Source organism: Pygocentrus nattereri, chromosome 11 (assembly GCF_015220715.1).
Source record: "Pygocentrus nattereri isolate fPygNat1 chromosome 11, fPygNat1.pri, whole genome shotgun sequence".
NCBI lineage: Eukaryota > Metazoa > Chordata > Actinopteri > Characiformes > Serrasalmidae > Pygocentrus > Pygocentrus nattereri.
Genome location: NC_051221.1, coordinates 17368520 through 17394774, shown reverse-complemented (window position 1 = coordinate 17394774; position 26255 = coordinate 17368520). Strand labels below are relative to the sequence as shown.

Here is a 26255-nt window from a genome sequence, read left to right as displayed (position 1 = left end):
CAATAACCTTTGGAGCATGGACAGAACAACTGAATCTATGTTACTGTGTGTGCTACTATTTTCAGTAAGCTGGGCATATAAACAACTGCCTGAGAGTAGCTAGACACTTTCAGGCCCAGGTCCAAAATATTTTAGCCACGTCCTTACGCCTGAAGTCCTGGATGGGGGTGATGGGTTTAGACGAGTAGATACCAATCACCCATCACCCACCCACACAGACAAACAAACACATCTCAGTTGTCTTGTCCACTTAATGGAGTGGACAGCACCCCTCTTGTTGACTGCGGTGAGGTGGCTGTGTGAGAGGGTAAAGAGAAATCTCTCCACAGTTCAGCGGAAATAAACTCATCCTGGCTGCTGCGTGTTGTTTGTTCCTGTTGATTTCTGTCATTCTCTCTGTCTCTCTCTGTCTCTCTCTCTCTCTCTCTCTCTCTCTGATGTTGGTTCAAAGTGGCATGTTGGATCCCGCAGGCCTGCCAGGTCAAGCATGGACGCAGACAGCAGGGTCTTCTGTTGGTGTGCGTGTGAGGATAAATGCACAGAGTGTATGTGGTGTTAAATGGCCATGACAGAAGACGTGCAGGACTCTATACTATAACTGACACAGAGAGCAATTCACAGAGAGAATTTCTACTGACACCTCATACACACAGGATCACTACTGCAAACTCAAAGGAGTTTATGACTGCTTAAAGGAATGATTTGGTGAGAAATCTAATTTACACAATTTTCCACTTGCTCTAGTTGAAGTCAATTAGCCCAGGCATGTTTGGTGTCCAATTTTTACTTTTCAGTTTAGTGCTGGAGCTACAAGACTAATGTTGCTAACATATACACAGTCTACTCACCCAAATCTTTCCCCAAAACTTCTTTCATACTGTTCAAACCATGTGAAGGCCTTCATTAAGGTCACAGACTTGTAGCTGTGAACACAGTGTGACTGTAAAACTGAAAAATGAACATAACTTCACTGCATAGTTACACGCTGCAGACAGGTGCTTTGCCAAAATTTGACCCACTGCATGTGCACGCATCATGCAGGCATATGGATGCTACAGGATACAACTATGATACTGTTGCTTCTTTTTATAACTAGCTATTAATCTTTTAATATTGTAACTTAAGATATATGTTCACATAAAGAAATAGCAGAAATCACAAAACCATTTCTAAAATGGCTCACTGCTGCATTTATCTACACGACAATTTAGATTTGTGCATTTTATAGTTCACAGGAAGTCATATTATGTCTAAAACCACATCACGAAGTCTACAACTTAAGGTTATTTGCTTTTTGTGTCTGTTAGCAATGTTAGCATCTGTGTATTTGCTAAAACTGCGTAAAATGGATTTAGTTAGTTGAGTACCTACCAGTAGATAAAGTACCTATGACTTAATAGACAAATACATAATACTTACAAGTTATGTCTAGTACATGCTTTGCATTTGAGTCTAGCACTTTACCGTACAGTATGAAGCTAAATGTATGTAAAAATACCAACATATCATACAGTACTGTGTTATTACACATCATGCTGAATCAGTGTGTCAGCTCATAGCAAGTACATTAGCTGTGACCAGAATTTCAATTACTATATTAAAAGCTTTTGTGTTGCTATATTAAGGCTAGCATGCTTGCTAATAGCTTGTGCATTAGCTCAGAGCTAACATATGATCCTGTGGCTGTGGCGTTAGATCAGTACTCATTAAAGCACAGCTTTTGTATTGTTGTATTTTGGCTAATAAGTTAACTCATACCTAGTGCATTAGCTCTATTGCATAGGCTAAATTTTAGCTTTTGGCTAGAAACTAAAAACAAAACATATTTTGCTGATATCAAAAAATGCACTGAATCGCTGCACCAGCTGTACATACTTTCCATGTTTGATATTAAATTATGTGAAAATGACCAAATGTGTATAGCAGTACTTGAGTCTTCAACACAATAATTTCTGTAATATGTATGTAATACTTTTACAACTTATAAATAACATGTAATATTGAGTACACACACACACACACACACACACACATCAGAAACTGTCCTGTTTGTAAATAACTTTATGTATTTGTGAAATGTATTATTTACCCCTTAATTTTCTTTACATCTCAGTCCCAAATTGCTTTTTTTCTTTTGTGATTCTTATCATAATTATTTTTTATCAAATGAAATTAAGAGTTCTTATTCTCTGTAATGTTCTAAATGTTATTTTTTTCTTGTTCCTTCTTGATGATTCAATACTGTAACTGAATCTGGTCATGCCAATAAAGCTGAATGTGCTGAACTGAATGGAGTATCTATTGAATTGTAGCACTAAGTACTCCTGTACATACTTACTAGTTCATTTACTATACTCTATAGTAAATCCCCTGAATTATCTGTCAGATCGGTTTGGACCAAACACATAGTATGCAAATAGGGATATGCTAATTAGCATTAAAATGTAGATAAAATGCGTGCTTAACCTTGAAAAGCAGAGAAGACCAAAACGAGAGAGATAAAGTAGGAGTCATTCATGTGCGTCTATATGTGTATTTGAAAGTGTGTGTGAGAGAGAGAGAGAGAGAGAGAGAGAGAGAGAGAGAGAGAGAGAGAGAGAATATGTGTAAGAAAGTAATGAGACAATAAGTTTACATGAAAATGAAAGCAAGAGAGAGTGTGAACACAAGTTGGAGATGTGTGAGACAGGATGTTAGATGTTAGAGAGAGAGTGAGAGAGAGGATAAAAGAAGGAAGCAGTGAAAGTGTGAGAAAATGAGGAGGGGTGAAAAAGCTCAAAGCAAATGAAAAAGCACAAAGGTGCTCTCTTAACTGCAAAAACTTACCTCAACCTCCTTCAGACGCAAGCAGAGAGAGAGAGAGAGGGAGAGAGAGAGAGACAGAAAGAGAGAGGTACTTGTTATTGTCTGAAGGCAAAACACATACAGAGCTTCAGTGGAAGCAGACAGGACCAGACGTTTGCTAAGCCTTTTGTGGCACATTCTGCCCATGCCATACAAAAAGGGCACACAAGCCTACATGCGAATTTCCTAGTTGTGTATATGGAAAAGGGTAAAATGCACTTTCCTTCATCATGTATATGCATCTGAAGAAGAACTGTACAGAACATAGGTTGGGTGAATATATAAGATGTGCAGCAGATTAAATATTTCACCTGATTTACTAAAGTCTGCGATCATTTTCCTCTGCCTTATCCATTTATGGAAACTTGCACTAGTGTCTCAAACGATGATGTTGAGAAACTTCCTTTAACATTGACTGCAGACATAGTGGCTAGACGAAGGCCTTGAAATGCTGAAAGTTTATGATTTGAATAACACTATTTAAGCTCTCAGGATCAGGTATACACGTGAGAAGATGTGTAAAATACAGCATCATGTGGCCTCATTATTGTGTGCAGTCTGTGTTTCCATTTCACAAACAATTTTATCTTTATTCACAAATAATTTTATCTAAAGAAAAAAAAACAATGTTTTTGAGGGGAGGTTGGGATAGGATATGTAACAGGATAATTGGGATAAAATGTAACAGGAAATTAGCTTTTAATTTTAGCAAATTATGTCAAAAACTGAAAAACAACAAAAATGGAGATGAAAGATTTTGTTCCAACAGCAGAGATATGTTGCACCAAAATGTCATCATCATCATCATCATCATCCTCCTCAACCACTTAGCCCAGATAGGATCACAGTAACAGTTGGGAAAACAGAGAATCCCAGATGACCCTACCCCCCTCAACTTCCTCCACCTCATACTAGGGAACTCCAAGCCGCTCCACAGGCCAACTTTGATAATAATAGCTCTAGCAGGTCTTAGGACAACCCCATGGTCTTGTTCCAGTAGCCCATACCTGGTAAGCCTCCACCGGGAGGCATCCAGGGGCAGAAGCCCAAATCACCTCAATTGGCTCCACTCAATGAGTAGTGGCTCTACTTTGAGCTCCTCCTGGATGACCTAGCTCCTTACCCTATCACATAGTGTTGCCTGTCACCCTGCAAAGAAAGCTCATTCCTGCCGCTTGTATTTGTGATCTCATTCTTTCGGTCATTAGCCACAGCTCATGACCATAGGCGAGGGTCGGGATGTAGATCAACAGGTAAACAGAGAGCTTTGCCAGGATGTGGTCAGCATTCAGTATCCCTGCCTTTAAAGAAAACAGCCAGTTATGCTTGGTAAAAATGATCAACATCTGATGGTATTTGAAACATTAGAAACTAGCCAGTAGAAACAGCTTCCTTAAAACATTTTGCTGTAACTGAGCTTGCAACAAACCTGTACTAGGTATTTAGTGTTATTTATGACTTTGTTGAGGTGTCTGTATCTGTGTTAGAGCTGTGGTTCAAATTACTGTTGTGCAATTGAAAACAGCAGTCCAGTCTGACTCCAGTCACCTGAAATTCTCACTCCAGTCACCTCACCAAGGTTGGCATCCCTGTTACTACACTACACATTTAATGAAACATACATACAAGTAATGCTGCTCCTCAGTGGAGACCGAATGTGAGCTCTGATAACAATCACACACAGAATTCATTGGCTTTATATGAATTGTGGGAAGTGCTGTCTGACTTTCTATTAATGACTGAGGTTTCAACAAACTCACATTTACCAAGCTGTACAGAAACATCATAACAAAACAGAAACATGACAACAAAAAGGCTCATTATCAGTGCTCACATTATCCATCCATCCATCCATTTTCCAAGCCGCTTCTCCGTCACATTATGAGCCATAAAATATTAATTAACACACTTTCTTACTAAAACCGCCTCCACACACTCCTCCATTCAGCTGTTTGAGGGAAGCAACCCAGTACACCTTCACATTGCGTTGTGTTTTGTCATAGCTAGCTCAGGGCTAGCATCTTCAGCTGATGGCTTGACCATTAGATTGGTACCTATTGCTACAATATTGGCTTGTGGCTAGTGCTAGAACAGTACAAAACACAGCTTTTTGTACCCATATGTCAGCATGTTAGTGTATAGTCATTTATATATAATAGAGTATCAGTACATTATTAACAACGTCCTTACCGTAAAGTCTGTTCACACTGTGACCATCTTTGCAACACCACTGGGCAGTTATTTTCAGTCATAGAATAACAGACTCCAATCTTGTTGATTGGGAAGAGACCAAAATACTTAAAACTGATGGTCAAATTACTGTTTCAAGAATATATTTGAAATCGCTGCTAAAATCTGGCAAAAACCTTAACAGTTTGCAGCGTTTGCCTCAGTAAAGCACAACAATGTGATTTTTCAGCTTGTTTTGGCAACTGCACTTGTGTAGATCTTCACAACAAGGAGGCTTTTCACTACTATTGTCAACCCTTCTCCACTCAAAGCTTAGCCAGCGAGCTGATTAGCTCGTTTTATTGAATGATGGAAATTTCTCTGTGAACAGATGCCATGTTAAGCGATTAAACATTTAAACCATTAAAAGTTTTTGCTGGCTCCTGGTGGTGTGCAATAGCCAGTAATGATATTCTGATTGTTCCTGATGGGTTGTAATCACAGTGTAAAGGATTCTAATGATTTAACAGGTGTTCTGAAACTGATTTGAAAACTAATGACTTAGCTTGTTGCTAGTGTGCTATCAGTTGAGCTTTGACACTACAAAGCACAACTTTGCACTGTTGTACCATGCGTGTCATCTCACAGCTAGTGGCTCAGAGCTCACATTATCCTGTGGCTAGAGCATTTGGTCAGAACACAGTGATCAATCATGGCTAATTAATAATTTGTGCATTCGCTTGGGCTAACATGTTAGTTTGTGGCTAGAGCTAGCATGCTAGTTTGTGTTTAACTTGCTAACTTAGCTTAGGGCATTAGATCAGTACACTAAGCACAGCTTATGTGTCACTGTGTCATGGCTAGCATATTAGCCAGATAGTGTGTTAACTCAGGGCTTAAATGTAATGCCTAGAGCGTTAGATCAGGTTAAAAACAGAAGGATATATTAGTCTTTCTATTAATATCTGTGAAGTTTCAACAAATTCACATGTGCGTGATCCTGCTTTGTGAAGACATGCGGCACACAAGGGTTCATTATCAGTGCTCATATTATCGGCCATTAAATTATGATTATTAACACGCTCTCTCACTAACACCCCCTACACACACACACACACACACACACAGATAAAATCCAGCACAGCCGAATGAACACTGAAAAAAACGGTCCTCACCTTTTCCACATTGCTCTATCTCCTGCAGCCATCCACACTTGTCTCAGCGCTGCGGGAGTGTAGAGCAAACTAATAAACCTGCTTATCTATGTGAGGAATAATAGAAAGCATATCATTATTAATGTGTGTGACCATGTGTGAGAGAGTAAACAAACAAATAAGGCCTGTGATGAATTTCACCACATTTCCATTCACCGCTGCGGCCACACAGTTCTCCCCTTTGTAAGGTGATGTCTTAGTAATAGCTCATGGCAGTCAAACAGGTTGGCACTTGTCTAATTAGATGGGAATAAATTAATCATTAGTAAACGCTCTTGGTGTGATTAAAGTAAAGCTTTAATGCTGGTTGTCGTTCCAGTAGAAAAGGTTGATTTGACCTTGTCTGCCCTTTGGCAGTATTAAATGCATGGATTGCACATTAAAGATTTAACTGCCCTCTTCAGTCACTCCCCCGAAACAGCCTGTTCCAGCCAAACTCCTTTCATTTGTGAAATAATTCAATCTCTCGCGCACACTGATTAAAGTGTCTTGTCTCCTCTTTTCTCATCCCTACCCATTTCATGTTCCTGCACAGCTTTTAAGTGTAAATGGAATGAAAGGGAAAACAATAAAGGGCGAAAAAAAGACTAGCTGCCAGCGTTGCTTTGAATTCAAGTGTTTGTGTAATGGCAAGTTGTTTTCTCCTTGGAAAAGTCTGTTGTCAGGTTTTTCACTTTCCTTCCTCTGGTGGCTTCTGCTTAAAAACATTTAGATCTTTTTTCAAATAGGTAAGAAAAATATCATTATGCCATCATCCAATATTTTCACGAAAAGTCTTCAGAGTAGGCAGAAAAGCAGGGGAAAATGCCCCTAACAACTCTGTGTACCAACTCTAACAAATCTGCAGCATCACCAGGGATCGAACTCATGATCTCCTGATGACAGGGCCAACGCTTAGACGGCTGCGCCACTCGGGAGCCCTAACTGCATTTTTTAAACAATTATCTGCTAATACTGACTCCAGTATTATCATGCATCTCTAATAACAATATCATATGGCTCAACTCTGTGTGTTTCAGTCATTCTAATCCTTTATCAGTCTATATTCCACCTTCCTGGTTGCTCCTATCTCTCACTTCTTCCCTTGGTTTTCTGTCATTTTCCTAATCACAGGATAAAATGAAGGTGGCCCTGACATGAATAATGCAAAAGCTGAATGCTCAACATCATATGCAAAAAACAGATAATGGAGAGAGAGAGAGAGAGAGACTCAGAGAGAGAGAGAGAGAGAGAGAGAGAGAGAGAGAGAGAGAGAGAGAGAGAGAGAGAGAGAGAGAGAGAGAGAGAGAGAGAGAGAGAGAGAGAGAGAGAGAGAGAGAGAGAGAGAGAGATTATTACAAATAGTATATCTACGTTTACTATTTTCTGACTCAGTCCGAGTATGTAGAACTGAAAGCCTTTGGGGAAATGACTGGACACAGTGCAGAGGTAAAGCCAGGTTTTCTCCCAGTGGCTATGTCATTTCCTGGTTTTCTGTTTAAGAGGGTCAGTGTGTTTGAAAGAGTCAATCTGGCTCATGTCTGCCTTGTTAAGAGCATGTGAAGTGAATATAAAGAGATGTCTTTACTCTTCCTCCTGAGCTTGAGAGTCTAGTGAACTTAACATTGCTCAAAACTTAACTTCAGTTAAAAATATTTATTAGCAAGAGATCCTATAAACAAGATTCAATGTCCAAATAACACCCTAAATACCACTGTGCTTTAAAGGCCCTATACCATGGATAAACATTCCTCAGTCTTTAAAACTAAAAGAGTCTGAGTTATATAAAAGAGTTCTCTTAACATCATCAAGGTTTCAAAACATGTCATTCACACTCATGTCATGGAAACACATGTGGAAATTAAGCTGTGAAAACTATTTTCAATTATTTTGTGACATCACAAAAATAAACACATTACATCTGTTTATTCAGCCTACATCCAACAACAACAGTTTTCCATCCATCCATACTGAATTTATAAGTATTTCAGCCCAGATAGTTTTTTGAATGAGACACAATACAGGGAGGTCAATCAGAACAGAGCTGATTTACATAAATCAGGCTTAAAGGCACAGAAACTAAAACAGCCTTTTTAATTCTGAGGGATAAATAAGTTAGATGATCATGTAAAAGAAATTCTGACCGTTTCTGACCACTCAAACATCATAAGTGGACCTCATAAGTGGAAATATAAAATAGTAAATGTAGCGTATGGACCCTGCATTTATGACTCGAAAACATCATGCTAATATTTGGCTAATCATACTAACACTGAATGGCAACTATTAGTTGTTAATTAGTATGAGCACTGCATTGGCATAATGCTAATTGGTGACTTTTCACTTTCATGCACTGTTAGGAGTGACTGCTATTTAGATGAATTTTTTTTTTATCTTAACAGCAACAGACCAAATACTCAGCTAGCTTTGATGCTCAATCAGCACAAACATTAAAGAAAGGAAGGAAACTAGTTAGGCATAAACATCTGTGGTAGCTTACTTACTAGCCTGATGAGCTCAAGACATTCCTGCTATAAATGCACTATAGGCCAGGGTCCAGTTTCCCAAAAGCATCTTAGGGTTTTTTTTTTGTTTTTTTTTTTTTACTTGGACCATTTCAGTGTCTGAAGTGGACCACTTAGTCATGGTTCCTGTGCATATGTGAACACGCCAAATGAACTCAGGTATAAAGAGTGTTCAGTGTGATGCTCACTCTACATTTTAAGAATCACATTGGTTTAAGATGCTTTTGGGAAAATCGGCATAAGCTAGTTACATGCATGGTCAACATAGCCAAATACCAAACATATACACAATCAATTAGGCAGATTAACAAACACTTTACATGACAATAATCATTAAATATTCTCTTCTGCAGCCTAGCTATGGAGTTTTGTAGTAGGCCTAGTACTTACTATATCTGTATCAGTTAACTTGTCTCTGCTGTAAAGATAACCTCTCTACATTAATTTGCAATGCTTTGCAACAGTATTCAGCTAAATGAACAGAAGCATAGACACCAGATATGTATTTGAATCTTTAACCAGTAGTGAATAGGCCTACATTCAGACTACAAACCAGTCTCTAACCACAGCTGACTTTCTTTTTTATCCTCCTCTCTCTCGCTTTCTCTCTTTCATGTCTGATGATTTTGTATCCCAGTGACATCCCTTGCTGTTTCAAATAAAAAGAAATGCTGAGAGAAAGTGAGGGATGAGAAGAGGGAGGAAATAAAGCAGATAAAGTCGATATCAACACCGTTCACTCCTGACCCCTGCCCAAAAGGCTGAGAGACCCCATGGGTCTGAAGCTTTCATTTAAATACTGATATGCAAATAAAGCCAGATCACATACACACGCATACACACAAGAAAGCATTCAAACAAGCATGGAGTCTTCTCGAAAGAACAGACCTGTGAAACGTTAACATGGCTAAAATAATGAAAATGAGTGCCATTATGACAATTACAGCCAATGGCTTTTGTGGCCAGCTAGCTCATATTTATTCTTAGACTTGTTAGCATTTCTTTTTGTTAAAATGGTCCCTTTAACATTTTTACATTTTCAACCTCCTAACCCTTTTCCATCAAAACACCCCATTCTGTCCTCAAAATTGATCTACTCTTTATGTGTGCCTGGAAAAGCTAATCTGGGTAAACAGCTTGATTTGATGAGAACATTTTACCCCAATGGGATTAGTTTCAAAGACAGGTCAACCTCTTGAGTACTTTAGGAAATAAACCCCACAGAGTGTAGCCGTTTAGAGTTATCATGGTCTATAGGCAGTTGGTTAGAGTTATCACCTGTAGTCGGTCAGCTGAAGTTATCATAGCCTTTAGACAGTTAGATTTATCGTTATCTATAGTTAGTTGGTTAGGATTATTATGGTCCATAGGTAGTTAACTAGAGATATTGTAGTGTTTTTGGCTGGTTAGCATGCTTTAAAAGCAGCTGGACTGGAAGTAGCTTGTAAGAGTTAGTATGGGATATAGGCAGCTGGTTAGAGTTATTATGCTCTATATTCAACTGGTTAGAGATATTATGGTCTAAGGGCAACTGGTTAGAGTTATTATGGTCTATAGACAGCTGGTTAGTGTTACTGTGGTCTATATGTGCTTAGAGTTATTGCAGTCTATAGGCAGCTATGGACTATGGCAGTGTGGACTATGGGAAGCTGGTTAGAGTTATTGTAATCTACAGGCAACTGGTTATTGTAGCATATAGGCAACTGGTTATTGTAGCATATAGGCAGCTGGTTAGTATGGTCTATAGGCAACTGGTTAGTATGGTCTATAGGCAACTGGTTAGTATGGTCTATAGGCAGCTGGTTAGTATGGTCTATAGGCAACTGGTTAGTATGGTCTATAGGCAGCTGGTTAGTATGGTCTATAGGCAACTGGTTAGTATGGTCTATAGGCAGCTGGTTAGTATGGTCTATAGGCAACTGGTTAGTATGGTCTATAGGCAGCTGGTTAGTATGGTCTATAGGCAACTGGTTAGTATGGTCTATAGGCAACTGGTTAGTATGGTCTATAGGCAACTGGTTAGTATGGTCTATAGGCAGCTGGTTGGAGTTCTCATGGTCTGAAGCTATTACGGACTGAAAGTAGCTGAGTTATAATTGGCTACACAAAACTGGTTAGAGTTACTGTAGTCTCTGTTGTTGGACTGGAGGTAGTCTGTTATTGTTAGTCATTGTGGTCTGGTGGGAATTTGTTAGAATTATTGTGGGCCATATGCAGTTGGTTAGATTTATTATTCTGTAATGCATACACTTACACTGTAATGATTTATGAGGTGATTCTAAGATAATTGGATTTATCATGGATTGTAAGTAGCTACTTAGATTTTGCATGGTCTGTCAGGATTGTTACACACATTGGTGTTGAAGTATTGCAGTAAGAAATGAGTGTTAAAGTGTATCAAATGGGCTGATAAAACTAGTTTCAGGAAACAGACTGGCTTTTACTACAGTATCTCTCTCTCTCTCTCTCTCTCTCTCTCTCTCTCTCTCTCTCTCTCTCTCTCTCTTCTCTCTATGTGACACACACTCACACCACCATATCTGTAATAAAATAACTCTCAATGGGAACACATTTTACAACTGACCCAGATGCAAGCTTTACTGCTAACTGTAAACTTTAAAAGCAGTCATAAGTTTGGGTATGAAGGCCAATGTTGAGCCAGGTGTAAGGTTTACACATACACATCACATAGAGCATCACAGAGACTGTGACGAGGAAGGGACAGAAAGAGTGCAGTGTCTTGTTGATGGCAGTGAGAAAAGGCTGAGTGAGTGGTACTCAGTGTGTGTGTGCCTGTCTCAGGGGAGCAAGGGTTAGCTGTTAAGTGCTTCATGTGTGTAGGCGCCCTAAAAACACACCTGTCTCTCAGACCAATGGAGGAGGGAATGAACACTGAATGGTCCTCCGCACACTGCTGGTTTTGTGTATGGATGTAGGATGACAGTAATTTCCTATTCTGTACATGCAGCCCTATTCTGTGTTTGTGTCTGGCAAAACATTTTCCTCACTGCGTTTAATCCACGTGAAAATAGCTTTGGCTGCACAACACACAATGATGTGCATCAGGTTAGCACACTGCAAAGAGAGAGAGAGAGAGGTCCTTTAAGATCTAAAAAACCTAAAAATGCAGGCATTAAAGGATGTCAAGGTTATTGTAAATGCATGAACCAAAAATGGTGTGACAACATTTTAGGTGAAACAAAGAAAATAAGACAATGGTTTTGGCTAAAGCAGTTTCTATAGTTATCTGGGGAAAGATATGCTGGCAACCTACAAGAAGAATAAAATTGGATAAACAAACACATTTCTCGCCCTCCCTTCACATCCAAGAATAGGATCTGTCTCAGTTTTGATGCAGTGAATATCTATTATAATTTTTTTATTTAGGCCACAAGTATCTCATATCTCTTCTTGTCTAATGCTAAGACTCCAACAGACAATCACCATTACACCTTCTGACCTATCAATGATCAGCATTTCAGCAATAAAAATATCCTCTGGGTTAACCAGAATTTTAGCTGTAACCCATTTAACCCTAAATTTGTCCCAGCTATTTGTACATTTTAATCCTTGGACTGTCCCACACAGAAAATGTTTTGGAAAGTTTAGTGAAAAATACAAGATTTATTCTTATTTATAGTTGATGGTCATAGTTGATGGAATTAAACGTGTCAAACCACTTATTTCACTTAAAGCAGAGTTGATGAGGTACAGATCCACACTCCAGCCTAAACAGGACCACAGCCAGCCCTTATTTTCACTCTGTTCTAGCTCCACAAACACCCGAGGCAAGACATTTTCTCTATCTCTCTCAGCAGTGTGCTAACCTCAGACACCTCTATGGCAATATGACTAACTGTGTTTTGTGCTGAGCAGCCAAAGATATTTTTACATGGATTGATGCTTAAACATAAATATAATTTATAAGTATATCTCCCATTAGTGCCTTGTTTTGTTTTAGGGATTAATAGTGTTTGAAATAATATAACTGTACAATTTGTTTGTTGGTTGGCTAGTTGGGTAGTTGAAAGAAATTCCCAAAAAATAGTTCCAAAAACACAACAGTGATTTTCAGTGACAAAAATGTAATATCTTTAAAAAGTAAATGAACAAAATGTAAACCAAAAGGCTGCATCTCAATATTACATAAACTGAGCATTACAGTTCATTTCCAATGAGATATTCTGTTTGTATAGAAAGTGTGGCACTGACCCTCTGGATGAAATGAGGGCGAGACGGCTCGATTACTCCTTTAGCACACTGTAAAAACCAGGACTCTCTACGACCGAATAGAGATGGAAACCAGAAGCTATAAACATCTCTATCTAGCGGGTTATTTATTTTACTCCTTCAGAATCAGCACTAAGGAACTGTTTGAATCTTGTGGGGAGAAGCAGCTGCTGCAGCTCGTGTTTTCTCAACAAGGCTGAAGCATGCCTCCTATCAACATGTAAGGTGTAACAGGGAGTAAAAATAAGAAGTTGGGTAACTTTAGTTTCACACCTTCTCCTTGCTCCAGTAACTGACATATTTGGTTCTTCACAAATTAGTTAGGATCTTTGAGGTATTAGCGCGAGTGCTCAAGTGAGCAATGTTGGCACACATCTCTAAAAATCTATGCCAAATATTATGGTCCTCTGCTGGGAAACCAATGCGTTCCTAAGCAGGAACTGAATGCAAGGATGATTTTGCTTGTTCAGCTCAAGCCACTGTCTCAGCTCTCCATCCCAAAAAGCTTGTGACACCCCTAATACATTCAGAGCTGAATGCAATCAAATCCTCACACAATGGTAGGATATGTAGAGTAAAACCTTGCCAGAAGAGTAGAGATTGTTACTGCATCAATTAATGAATCAAGGAATCAATAAATCAGTAAATCCATCAATCAATTCATACATTCATCCATCCATCGCTCCGTTTATTTAGGGCTGTTTGACGCTGCTTTCCTGGTTGAAGTGTGATGGAATGAAGGACACAAGACCTGCAATGGCTTTTATAGAACCCTTTCACAGAGGACCCTTCACTGTGGCTCTAAACATGAATATCAATGTTAGAGTCCTGCTTTACTGCGGTGGACTAAAATAACTGGGCATCATTCTTTGTTTTAATAGATGTTAAATATACCCAGCATTAAACAATGTCTATGTTAGAATAATATAGCCAACATTCTACAATACTGTATGAAAATGTACTTAAATATTTAAAATAAAATATAAAAAAAAAACAATAGTTAGACAAACAGCATAAACTGTAAACAGGTCGCATGAACAAAACTACACATAGTCTTCAATAATAATCTACTAAATCTATTAATTACAATAACAAAATATTTACTAAATTCAGCACCCTGTCTTCCACACAAATACTTGACAATGAGACAGAGAGGTAGACAGAATAACAAAAGTAGATGGATTAGTGTCATCCAAAAAAATGGAGGAAAACAAACACACACACACACACAAACAGCTGCCATAGCAACGCTCCAGTACCTAACCCAGTGCACTGACACAGCCAGACAGTGAGGGAGAGAGCAGAAGCGTGAGACTGACAGTGTAGTGTAGATAAAGAAGGTGAGTTCACTCTGTGTGAAGAAGAGAGAGAAAGACAGAGAGATAGTGAGAGAAATTCAGTCTCTCTGCTCCCACGCTATCTGATCTGATCTGATCTAACAGTCTAGCTCACAAACACATACTCACACAAAGTGCACACACAGTCTCTCTGCTCTTGTTAGACTACTGTGTGTGTGTTCATGCCTTAACAATCATAAGAAAATGAAAAATTGAACATTGTAGAGACAATTCAATGGTCTTCATGGAGAGGTTACTCTCTCCATGAGGTTACTCTCTTACTGAGGTTATGTTTAGGTTAGGTGTTGTTGATCTAAGTGGAAATAAGTGAACATATCCTCTTTAGAGAACACACTTCTGCAGATTTAACACACTCAAGGAAAAGTAAGCATAAAGCGTTTACACATTTTTTGGCAAATTAATAAAAATTGTGCACTTAAATTTGCAGAAACACACCATGTTTACATATTTATTGACACTTAGGGTTAGGGTTAGGGTTTTGACCAGAGGGGTTCAAACATTTAAATATGACTATACTAAGCTTAGCAGCCATTAGGTATATTACTAGCAGGGCACAGAAAGGTAAAGTAAAATAAAATAAACAAAAAGACAATAAAAGAACAAAGATTGTGACAAAAGCCCTCGTTTCATCACTTTTGCCACTGTTGTCCATCTTCAGATCAATCTTGTACATAAAAGGCTACATGGTTTAGCAGTGCTAAAGGTAACATACTCAAGAGAAGGATGCATGTTTTCTCAACTAACGCTAGATTTATTCTGCTGGCACTGAATGATATTCTCTACACACTCTAACACATCAGTTCTCCAGTTAGCTGATGTCATGCATTCAGCTCGTCTAGTGAACTCCAACTCCCAGAATACCCTCGGAGATCCTCTGACTCCGGACTCAGGTTCGCACCTATCTGTGCTCACAATCTCCAGTCTTTTGATTGATGTCACCTGTGCCTCATTAGAGCAGAGTATTTAAGCCTGGCTCTGATAATCAGTCAGTGCGAGGTATTGTTTTCATTCTGAAACCTGCTAAGCGTTTTCTCCTTGTTGTCTAATTGGGATTTTGACCGTTTGATTTTGTGTTTTCGACTATGTCTGTTGCCTTTCCCTCTTTGGCACTTTTGCTGCTTACTTGGATTGATTATTTGGATTTTTGGACTGAACTAGGACTACTCTTTAGCATTTTGCCCGTTTTTGTTACCTTGGTTGATAAGTAGATGAATAAATCGTCTGACCTCTTATCCGCTAGCATCTGGGTTTCTGTCAGAGCGTAACAGCTGAGCTGTACCACTTGAGGTGATTAGTGCAGATTTAATCAACCCTAATAATAATAATACTAATAACAATAATAATAATAATAATAATAATAATAATGATACTACTACTACCACCACCACCAACACCAACAATAATAATAATAATAATAATAATAATAATAATAATGGTGATGATAATACTACTACTACTACTAGTAACAACAATAATAATAATAATAATAATAATAATAATAATAATAATAATAATAATAATGGTGATGATAATACTACTACTACTACTAGTAACAACAATAATAATAATAATAATAATAATAACAATAATAGAGAATAACAGATCATATTACAAATATTTAGTTGATTTTCTAAGCAAAAATAAACGTGCTACAGAGAACCAACTTAAATAAATAAATAAATATATATATATATATATATATATATATATATAAACCTGAATATTGTAGTGTACAATTTATTTGTTATTATATCTATTTTCTTTTTTAACATTTTGAAAAAATGTGCCATAACGTTTACACAGGCCATATTTTATGTTTCATATTTTCCACAATATGTTAAATTCAGCAAATACAGTAATTGTGCATTAACTGCATAACTTTCACCTAGAAAATCAACAAAGTTTGATATTACCAGGGGTGCCCAAACTTTTGCATGCAGTAAAGTAATTAAGTTCAGCAACACTGACAAAATAAAGTTCTGTTTATAAGTTGTCTTCTATTACTGTTACTGTTAGGCAATAACAATTAATAGTAATCAGCATAAACTGAGGCAATAACAGATAAAATTAAAAATGTAAATATATAACGAGGTAGAATCTTAATTGAAAGTTAAACTGAAGAGATACACTTACATGTTTCTTCACAGTGATTACCAAGCTTACAAACTGTCCAATAAAGAGTGTAATTGACTTTTATAGTTGAGAAGGCCTGTTTATTTCTTCTGCCTTTATTGAAGGTATCTGCAGACAGCCAGTGTTGGAACATAAAAAGAGAGACACATGAGGCAGGCAGATGCTAGGTCCTTTAGATCTTTGAAAAAAGTTAAATCTAGCCCTAAAGGTACAGAAAAACAGTTGAGAAAAACGCTCTTCAAGGATCAGTCATACATCATATTTTAATAAAATAGACATATTTAAGGCAACATAATTAAGGTCATTCAATGCCAAAGGATTTCAGTCTAAAGTCCAAGTCAGGTAAAAGTCTGAACTATGTTTTCAACTCTGACTTTGAACTGATTCTGCAGAACGATCCATATTTTCCACTTTGCGTTGGAGTGAAGAAACAGGGCTCAGAGGCAGCGCTGCTTTAGACTGCTTGTCCTGTCCTTGCGGCTCTTTCTGTTAGTGCTGCTGTATCGGATCAGTGCTGAGGATTAGCACACAAACACAGCCTTCTCTAAAATGTGCCAGGAGTAATCCCACAATCCCCTTCTGCACTCAAGGCAGAATGGAAGCGGCCTGTCTATTGCGTCCTGGGTGCTGTTTGGAATATCGTTTGGAAAGTCAGGGGGGATTTTTGCAAGGGCCGTCGCTCGGATTGACAGAGACATCCAAACCACGCTGCTCCTGATAGAGCTGCGGTCACTTTGGGGAACACGTCAGTCTCTCTGCATCGGCATTAGAGAAACGCCACCATGTTTACTGATGAGGCTGGTTCACCTGTCGCCACACACACACATATACTAGCCATTTCATCATTGTATATGCTGCTGATTTTGTTTTGTTTGGTTTTTTGGTGGGTATCGGAATACTGTGTCTGTGCCAGACAATGTAAGCATGAGGAACGTGTGAGTGTGTGCGCATGTTGTAATGAGGTCATTATCAGAGTGAAGAGCTAATCTGGCCCCTCGCAGAGAGTAAACACAATTAATCATTCATATCATCCTTCATCATCCCTCCCACTCCCTCTCTCCCTCTCTCTCTTAGCCCCACCCATCCCGACTCTCCCACATCATAGAGGTCATTCTGTGGTTACAATGAACGAGGCACTGCCAGTTATGAGCACATTTCATGCTCTTATATGCATTCTTTTTTTTTCCTTTGTTAGTTTTACACTTTAAAGATTATTCCCCTTTATGATGAAAGTCGCCCAACAGAGCAATAAAACGGGTACTGAAATTCTCTCTGAGTCTAGAGGTCACAGCTAAAACTAGGCGGCATTAATTATAAGCACACAAAAAACAGGAAGTAGCCTAAAAGCAAAAATAAATACAAAGTAAACACCGTGAATACAGTACATTATGATGAAAGCACAGGCTTCTCAATCCGCACATACAAAACAACTGAGAATGGAAATAACACACATTTATAACCATTCTGGTTAGTTAGCAGTGATGCTGCATATCAGTGTGTGTTTATTTTTCTATTTGCTTCTGTCTTATGAACTGAGCTGCTGTGTTCATGCATTTTCTTATAAGCCATCATATTATATACCAATATCTCTCTCTCCCTCTCTCTCACCGTCTCAAGGGCACTTTCTCTCTCTATCTCCACTGAAGATGGGCAGATGAGCAATCTGATTAGCACTTAAAGGAACAAGTCATAAGGAAAGGATGAAAGAGAGGGATGAAATAAGAGGGACGATGGAAAAGGATGATAAGAGATCACACGTTCATCAAGAAAGGAAGAGTGAGAAGGAACTACAACTAGAAAGAATGACAGAAAAGGAAAAAGAACAAAAGTAAATATGTGAAAGTCATTTGGCTAGAAAAGCTGAAATACACCATTACAAGGGCAAAATGATGAACCTCGCAATTCAACTCTGGGGTGACAAATATTCTCACAAGATCAGAATGAAGAAAAATGATGACTGGATATTGTTATATAATCTCCTAATAAGATCAGGGTTTAGATGCAGGAAACCTGGAGCTGGGAGTGTGGCAGACATTTATTATAATTACATGCACAAAATTTCCCAACTGGACTTAACCAAGTTGTTTCCATGAGTTGTATAAAACCTAGTCCTTTAAAGTCCAGTTCACATATCAGCATATTGTGACTAAAGCACAATGTGGCTTCAACATGCTGGTGAGTTGAATGTGCTGGGTTTAATTTAACTTGCTGGTGTACGTTAAGTTGAATGTGCTGGTGCGGGTTAAGTTGAATGTGGTGGTGCGGGTTAAGCTGAATGTGGTGGTGCGGGTTAAGCTGAATGTGGTGGTGCGGGTTAAGTTGAATGTGGTGGTGTGCGTTACGTTGAATGTGGTGGTGCGGGTTAAGTTGAATGTGGTGGTGCGCGTTAAGTGTAATGTGGTGGTGCGCGTTAAGTTGAATGTGGTGGTGCGGGTTAAGTTGAATGTGGTGGTGCGGGTTAAGTTGAATGTGGTGGTGCGCGTTAAGTTGAATGTGGTGGTGCGCGTTAAGTTGAATGTGGTGGTGCGTGTTAAGTTGAATGTGGTGGTGCGTGTTAAGTTGAATGTGGTGGTGCGTGTTAAGTTGAATGTGGTGGTGTGCTTTAAGTTGAATGTGGTGGTGTGCGTTAAGTTGAATGTGGTGGTGTGCGTTAAGTTGAATGTGGTGGTGTGCGTTAAGTTGCATGTGGTGGTGCGCGTTAAGTTGAATGTGGTGGTGCGCGTTAAGTTGAATGTGGTGGTGCGCGTTAAGTTGAATGTGGTGGTGCGTGTTAAGTTGAATGTGGTGGTGCGTGTTAAGTTGAATGTGGTGGTACGTGTTAAGTTGAATGTGGTGGTGCGGGTTAAGTTGAATGTGGTGGTGCGTGTTAAGTTGAATGTGGTGGTGTGCTTTAAGTTGAATGTGGTGGTACGTGTTAAGTTGAATGTGGTGGTGCGGGTTAAGTTGAATGTGGTGGTACGTGTTAAGTTGAATGTGGTGGTGCGGGTTAAGTTGAATGTGGTGGTACGTGTTAAGTTGAATGTGGTGGTGCGTGTTAAGTTGAATGTGGTGGTGTGCTTTAAGTTGAATGTGGTGGTGCGTGTTAAGTTGAATGTGGTGGTGCGGGTTAAGTTGAATGTGGTGGTGCGTGTTAAGTTGAATGTGGTGGTGTGCTTTAAGTTGAATGTGGTGGTACGTGTTAAGTTGAATGTGGTGGTACGTGTTAAGTTGAATGTGGTGGTGCGTGTTAAGTTGAATGTGGTGGTGCGTGTTAAGTTGAATGTGGAGGTGCGCGTTAAGCTGAATGTGGTGGTGCGCGTTAAGCTGAATGTGATGGTGCGCGTTAAGTTGAATGTGGTGGTGTGCTTTAAGTTGAATGTGGAGGTGCGTGTTAAGTTGAATGTGGTGGTGCGTGTTAAGTTGAATGTGGTGGTGCGCGTTAAGTTGAATGTGGTGGTGCGTGTTAAGTTGAATGTGGTGGTGCGTGTTAAGTTGAATGTGGTGGTGCGTGTTAAGTTGAATGTGGTGGTGCGCGTTAAGTTGAATGTGGTGGTGCGGGTTAAGTTGAATGTGGAGGTGCGTGTTAAGTTGAATGTGGTGGTGTGGGTTAAGTTGATGGTGCTGGTTGCTGTTAAGTTGAATGTGCTGATGTGGATTAAGTTGAATTTGCAGGCATAAGAACATGCTGTGACATGAGTCAAATTGTACATGCTGGTGTTGGTGAGGTTCAACATGCTGGTATAGATAATAGAATGCAGAGGATATCACCCATCTCCATAAGCCACTTCATCAGATTTGCTCATTGCCAGCACATATGTTATATCCATACACCATTATTTACGTAAATAGTAATATTCCGAGCAGGAATGGGACCAATGGGAAGCATTGCAGATGGTTGTTAGAATGGTGGAAGAATGAAAAAAGATGGATGGTAGATCTAGGTCTGTGTTTGTTTTCTGTCTCAGTGACTTGAACTTCATCATCTAGTACAGCTGCATTTCTAAATACTGCATGGAAAATGTTGACACATGTGTTCACGCATTCACAACCTTCAAAGCACATTGGTATTGCAGCACTGTGTCTGTAATAAACACGCATACTGTACACACTTACACAAAAAAATCAATTTCCAACCTCAGCTGGAAGCAAATGATCAGAGGAACTGCATCTGAGGGCAGAAATATTAATGCTTATCAGAATCACTTGCGTCTTCTGTACAGTATGTGTGAGTGTGTGGCTGAAAGAAAATAGACTTGCACTCCTGAACTACAACTTTCTTGCTTTACTAAATCCATCGTAAATCTCGAGGGAGACAGGAACTTGTCAGCTAAGGCTTTTCTTCAGTACAACTTGCACAACTACAAGGTTCTCTTGCCTATTATAGAGAATAAAAGAGAAAAGAAATTTAAGGTGAAGCAGTCACCTGCTGAGAGTTTCCTGAAACTGTAAGCTAGAAGCATTGTGCAATGGATTAAAGAGAAATGAATGTAATAGGAAATACACAAAACCTTGGCAAGAATTAACTCAATAAAAAAACAAACAAATGAGCAAAAACATTTGCCTTGACCCTGCTGGGGAACCCTTTTGACGTTACACTGTGAAACTTCGCAGAGGTTCTATAAGTAAAAAAAAAATGAAAAAGGACACAAAGTCTTAAATGCCAATGATGTAACATTAGCTCAGTGCTAATGATTTGGAAGTTTTGTAGCACTAAAAAAAAAAGATGACAAGAACAGAAACATACAAGCTCAACCTCTGAGTGAGGCTTAATTTGAACATCCTGGTGTATGTTAAGAAGACTGTGCTAATGAGGGTTGAGTGTGCTGGTGTGGGTTAAGTTGAATGTGCTGCTGTGGGTTAAGGTGAACGTGCTAGCATGAGTTAAGGTGAACGTGCTGGTGTGGGTTAAGGTGAACGTGCTGATGTGGGTTAAGGTGAACGTGCTAGCATGGGTTAAGGTGAACGTGCTGGTGTGGGTTAAGTTGATAGTGCTGGTGTGGGTTAAGGTGAACGTGCTGGTGTGGGTTAAGGTGAACGTGCTAGCATGGGTTAAGGTGAACGTGCTGATGTGGGTTAAGATGAACGTGCTGGCGTGGGTTAAGTCGATAGTGCTGGTGTGGGTTAAGGTGAACATGCTGGTGGGGGTTAAGTTGATAGTGCTGGTGTGGGTTAAGGTGAACGTGCTGATGTGGGTTAAGATGAATGTGCTGGCGTGGGTTAAGTTGATAGTGCTGGTGTGGGTTAAGGTGAACGTGATAGTGTGGGTTAAGGTGAACGTGCTGGTGTGGGTTAAGTTGAACGTGCTGATGTGGGTTAAGATGAATGTGCTGCTGTGGGTTAAGGTGAATGTGCTAGCATGGGTTAAGGTGAACGTGCTGGTGTGGGTTAAGGTGAACGTGCTAGCGTGGGTTAAGGTGAACGTGCTGGTGTGGGTTAAGGTGAACGTGCTGGTGTGGGTTAAGGTGAACATGCTGGTGTGGGTTAAGTTGATAGTGCTGGTGTGGGTTAAGGTGAACGTGATAGTGTGGGTTAAGGTGAACGTGCTGGTGTGGGTTAAGGTGAACGTGCTGATGTGGGTTAAGGTGAACGTGCTGATGTGGGTTAAGATGAACGTGCTGATGTGGGTTAAGATGAACGTGCTGGCGTGGGTTAAGGTGAACGTGCTGATGTGGGTTAAGATGAACGTGCTGGCGTGGGTTAAGTTGATAGTGCTGGTGTGGGTTAAGGTGAACATGCTGGTGTGGGTTAAGTTGAGAGTGCTGGTGTGGGTTAAGGTGAACGTGATAGTGTGGGTTAAGGTGAACGTGCTGGTGTGGGTTAAGGTGAATGTGCTCGTGTGGGTTAAGGTGAATGTGATGGTGTGGGTTAAGGTGAACGTGCTGGTGTGGGTTAAGGTGAACGTGCTGGCGTGGGTTAAGGTGAACGTGCTGATGTGGGTTAAGGTGAACGTGCTGGTGTGGGTTATGGTGAACATGCTGGCGTGGGTTAAGATGAACGTGCTGGTGTGGGTTAAGGTGAACGTGCTGGCGTGGGTTAAGGTGAACGTACTGATGTGGGTTAAGGTGAACGTGCTGGTGTGGGTTAAGTTGATAGTGCTGATGTGGGTTAAGGTGAACGTGCTGATGTGGGTTAAGATGAACGTGCTGATGTGGGTTAAGATGAACGTGCTGGCGTGGGTTAAGGTGAACGTACTGATGTGGGTTAAGGTGAACGTGCTAGTGTGGGTTAAGATGAACGTGCTGGCGTGGGTTAAGGTGAACGTACTGATGTGGGTGAAGGTGAACGTGCTGGTGTGGGTTAAGGTGAACGTGCTGGTGTGGGTTAAGGTGAACGTGCTGATGTGGGTTAAGATGAACGTGCTGATGTGGGTTAAGATGAACGTGCTGGCGTGGGTTAAGGTGAACGTACTGATGTGGGTTAAGGTGAACGTGCTAGTGTGGGTTAAGATGAACGTGCTGGCGTGGGTTAAGGTGAACGTACTGATGTGGGTTAAGGTGAACATGCTGGTGTGGGTTAAGGTGAACATGCTGGTGTGGGTTAAGTTGATAGTGCTGGTGTGGGTTAAGGTGAACGTGCTGGTGGGGGTTAAGATGAACGTGCTGGCGTGGGTTAAGTTGATAGTGCTGGTGTGGGTTAAGGTGAACATGCTGGTGTGGGTTAAGGTGAACATGCTGGTGTGGGTTAAGTTGATAGTGCTGGTGTGGGTTAAGGTGAACGTGCTGGTGTGGGTTAAGATGAACGTGCTGGTGTGGGTTAAGTCAAACGTGCTGGTGTGGGTTAAGTCAAACGTGCTGATGTGGGTTAAGTCGAACGTGCTGGTGTGGGTTAAGTCGAACGTGCTGGTGTGGGTTAAGTTGATAGTGCTGGTGTGGGTTAAGATGAACGTGCTGGTGTGGGTTAAGTTATCAAAATAGCATCTTCGTTCTAGGTAATGTTTTGGCTTTCGTTCACACTTTTTTTTCTTTCAAAGATGGTTGTTTGGAGTTAAAATCGGAGACGAGTAACTCCCCAAAAACCCATAAATCCAAATTCCTAACCATATCTGGAACTCCAAAACACATCTCCCTGCTCACTGCTAAAAAAAAAGCAGAAACGTGCTGAAATGATTGCTAAACCGTGAGGGAAGGGCTAAGAAAATAAGGCGGGGCTTGGGCTAGATTACCTTGCACATTGCCAGTGCTTTGACTTTGAATCTGGACTTCGGGCCTGAACTGACAGCTGTGTTGATTTCTGTCCCTTGGATTTACTTTCATATTAAAGAGATGAGACTCACCTTTACAATAAACTAAATTTTGAATTGTTGTTTTAATTTGGTTTTATGATACCATTTGTCCTGAAACAGAGATCCAAAATAAATTGTCCATGTGAACCTTTTAGAATTCTGTTGGGGGTCTAAAGGGTTAAGAGGCTGAAGTCACTTTCCCAAAGATGTAGGGTGGTGATGCTGCTAATCCTATACATTAGATTAAACTGTCAGAAATTAATCACATTGTGCTCTAGCATATTGCACAAATTTATGGTGCATTGTGTGACAATCCAGATCTAATTTGGACTCAAACTGGCCATGACTCAGAACATCTGATGACGGCAGCGAAATTGTGTGCGCTAGACTTTCACTAAGGGTCAACTTGCAGAGTCCTGGGAAAAGTCAGCCATATTAGAACCTGAAGGTTCCCAGTAACATTTACAGCAATCTATTTCCTCCATGCACCATACAGAGATTGGAACCCTTGACCTTGTGGTTATAGATTAGGGGTAGTGTTCCTCTGCAGTACCGCCTCAGCTCTTATCGGAGCTTGCAGAAGTCCTTAAATATTATTGCTGTGCTGTCAAGCCACTTTGGACCGCATGGCTATATCCAGAACCCAGCAACTCCATCGAAACCCCCTGTAGAAGCCTTTTCCAAGAGTGCACTACATCATCTTCACACAGCCTGCTTTTGATTAATGATTAGGCCTTAAGCTAATAGCTAGAGCACACAGTTATCACTGAGTTCTAGACAGATACACAAATTTAAAGAGAGCTAAAACCTTAAAAAACTCGATTAACGTTGAGACTCATAGTTCAACTAAATTTCTTTTCATTTCTTTTATGACAGCTGAGTCTTGTAAAACTGTACTAGCAATAATTACACTATTGAACTCAAGGTCATACTTAAGTAATGAAGGACAAGAAGTCATGATATATCGTGAATCTATCCTTTTTTATGAAAAACCCATGCACAGTGCTGACTGGGGGAGTTTTATGTGTTATTATATATTAGCCTTATTAGAATAATGTAATGAAATATAAGTGTTAATTAAAGTGAGATTAGACTGAGCAAAGAGTTTGCAGCTAGGGTCACTTTCAGAGTGAACTGTGAGGACCGTGTTTCCTTATATCTCTCTCTAACTTACTCTCTCCTCCTCCCGCTTTCTCTATCAGTGCTTTACATTAGCCACATTTGCCAAATTGTGCTTCTGGAGCAGATGGGCTTCCCTTTGACTTTCCCAAAAAGTTGGGGAGGATTACTGAAGTGGATTAGATGGAGGTGCTGTAGGACTGTAGGGTGATTCTTCCCTCTACACACTGCAGGCCAGTGCTTTCAGCTCCACCGCATTAAAAAAAAAGCGGCATTCTTCTTGGCAGGAGAAGCAGAGACGCTGCGCAGATTAAAAGATTCTATCACTGTGCTTTGCAAACACACTTAATGGTGTTATGGAAGTGATCGTTCACCAAGGAGCAATCTCTCTGTGTGATAAGGCCAGATTATCAGACATGATGTAATATGTGATATCACGGTGCCTTACTCATATTAATTACACTGATATGGGTGAGGTAGGTTTGAATCAGAAAAAACAAAAATTCCCACTTTATGGATACTGCCCATCAAATGTTTGGACACACCAAAGCTTTTAAAAACATTTAATAAATACATATTTTTTATGCTAGCTGGTTATCACCAGATAATCCAATATTACATCTGTATTAGCCGCTACACCAGTGTTTATGCTAAATATCAAATTTGGGATATACATGCTGTGTGCATGCTGGGTACAGTAGTGAAAGAATACTGACGAATGGAAACAAAAAGGATGCAAAAATGTGAATTCTGTCAAATCGATGTAGAAGATGGATGAAATGATGTGCTACAGAATACCACGTAACATGACAAAATGCGAATGTTATGAGATGATTTAGATGGTTTATTCCTAAGAAAACAAAAATGCAAAAACATGTTAAGTTCTTTCAGACCAACAAAGAAGCCATGCTTTACTTAAAATATAGATTTTATTGAATCTATTCCTAAACCTAAACCTAACCCTAACCTTAACCTCAAGGCAAAACCTTCACCTACTCCTAACCCTAGCCATAACCATACAGTTGTTGATAACCAATTGAACATCACTAAAAGTTTGTGATTTAGATATCTGTAGAGCATCTGTAGGGGACTATCCAAATAAAGTGTGAACATAAATCCTATCAAGGTGATTCCTTGAGCTGATCCCTTACTGTCGTTACAGAAAGGAGTTCTCCAACCCTGAAGATCTGTCTTCCTGCAGGATTCTACTCCAACCCACACCTACAACTTTCAATTAATGAAAAATGTCTGAGGAAAATAATTGATCAGATATGGTGAACTGAGGTTAGAGCAAGGTTGTGCAGGGCAGCAGATCCCCAGCAGCAAGGTGATTACTGTACTAGATGAACTTCATAGCAAAAAAATCAAGAGGCATAATTATTTCTCTTATTGTCCAAAATCACAGTGTGAACCAGATCTCCATTTTCTCACTCCTATAATATAATAACCATCATTTTGTATTGTTTTAAATATGCCCACTGAA

At 39.8% G+C, this 26255-nt stretch overlaps 1 protein-coding gene across 5 annotated transcripts in view; it reads right to left on the bottom strand.

The window, feature by feature from the left end:
- Positions 1-26255, bottom strand: part of spock1 (SPARC (osteonectin), cwcv and kazal like domains proteoglycan 1) — a 399300-nt gene that overhangs the window by 195070 nt on the left and 177975 nt on the right. For 3 of the 5 annotated variants that reach the window (XM_017703782.2, XM_037542778.1, XM_017703783.2), the window contains exon 3: positions 2827-2835. The exons of the other annotated variants lie outside the window; for them this stretch is intronic. In XM_017703782.2, coding sequence (XP_017559271.1) covers positions 2827-2835 — 9 coding nt within the window. The remainder of the gene's footprint in view (positions 1-2826; positions 2836-26255) is intronic. 5 annotated transcript variants of the gene reach the window in all.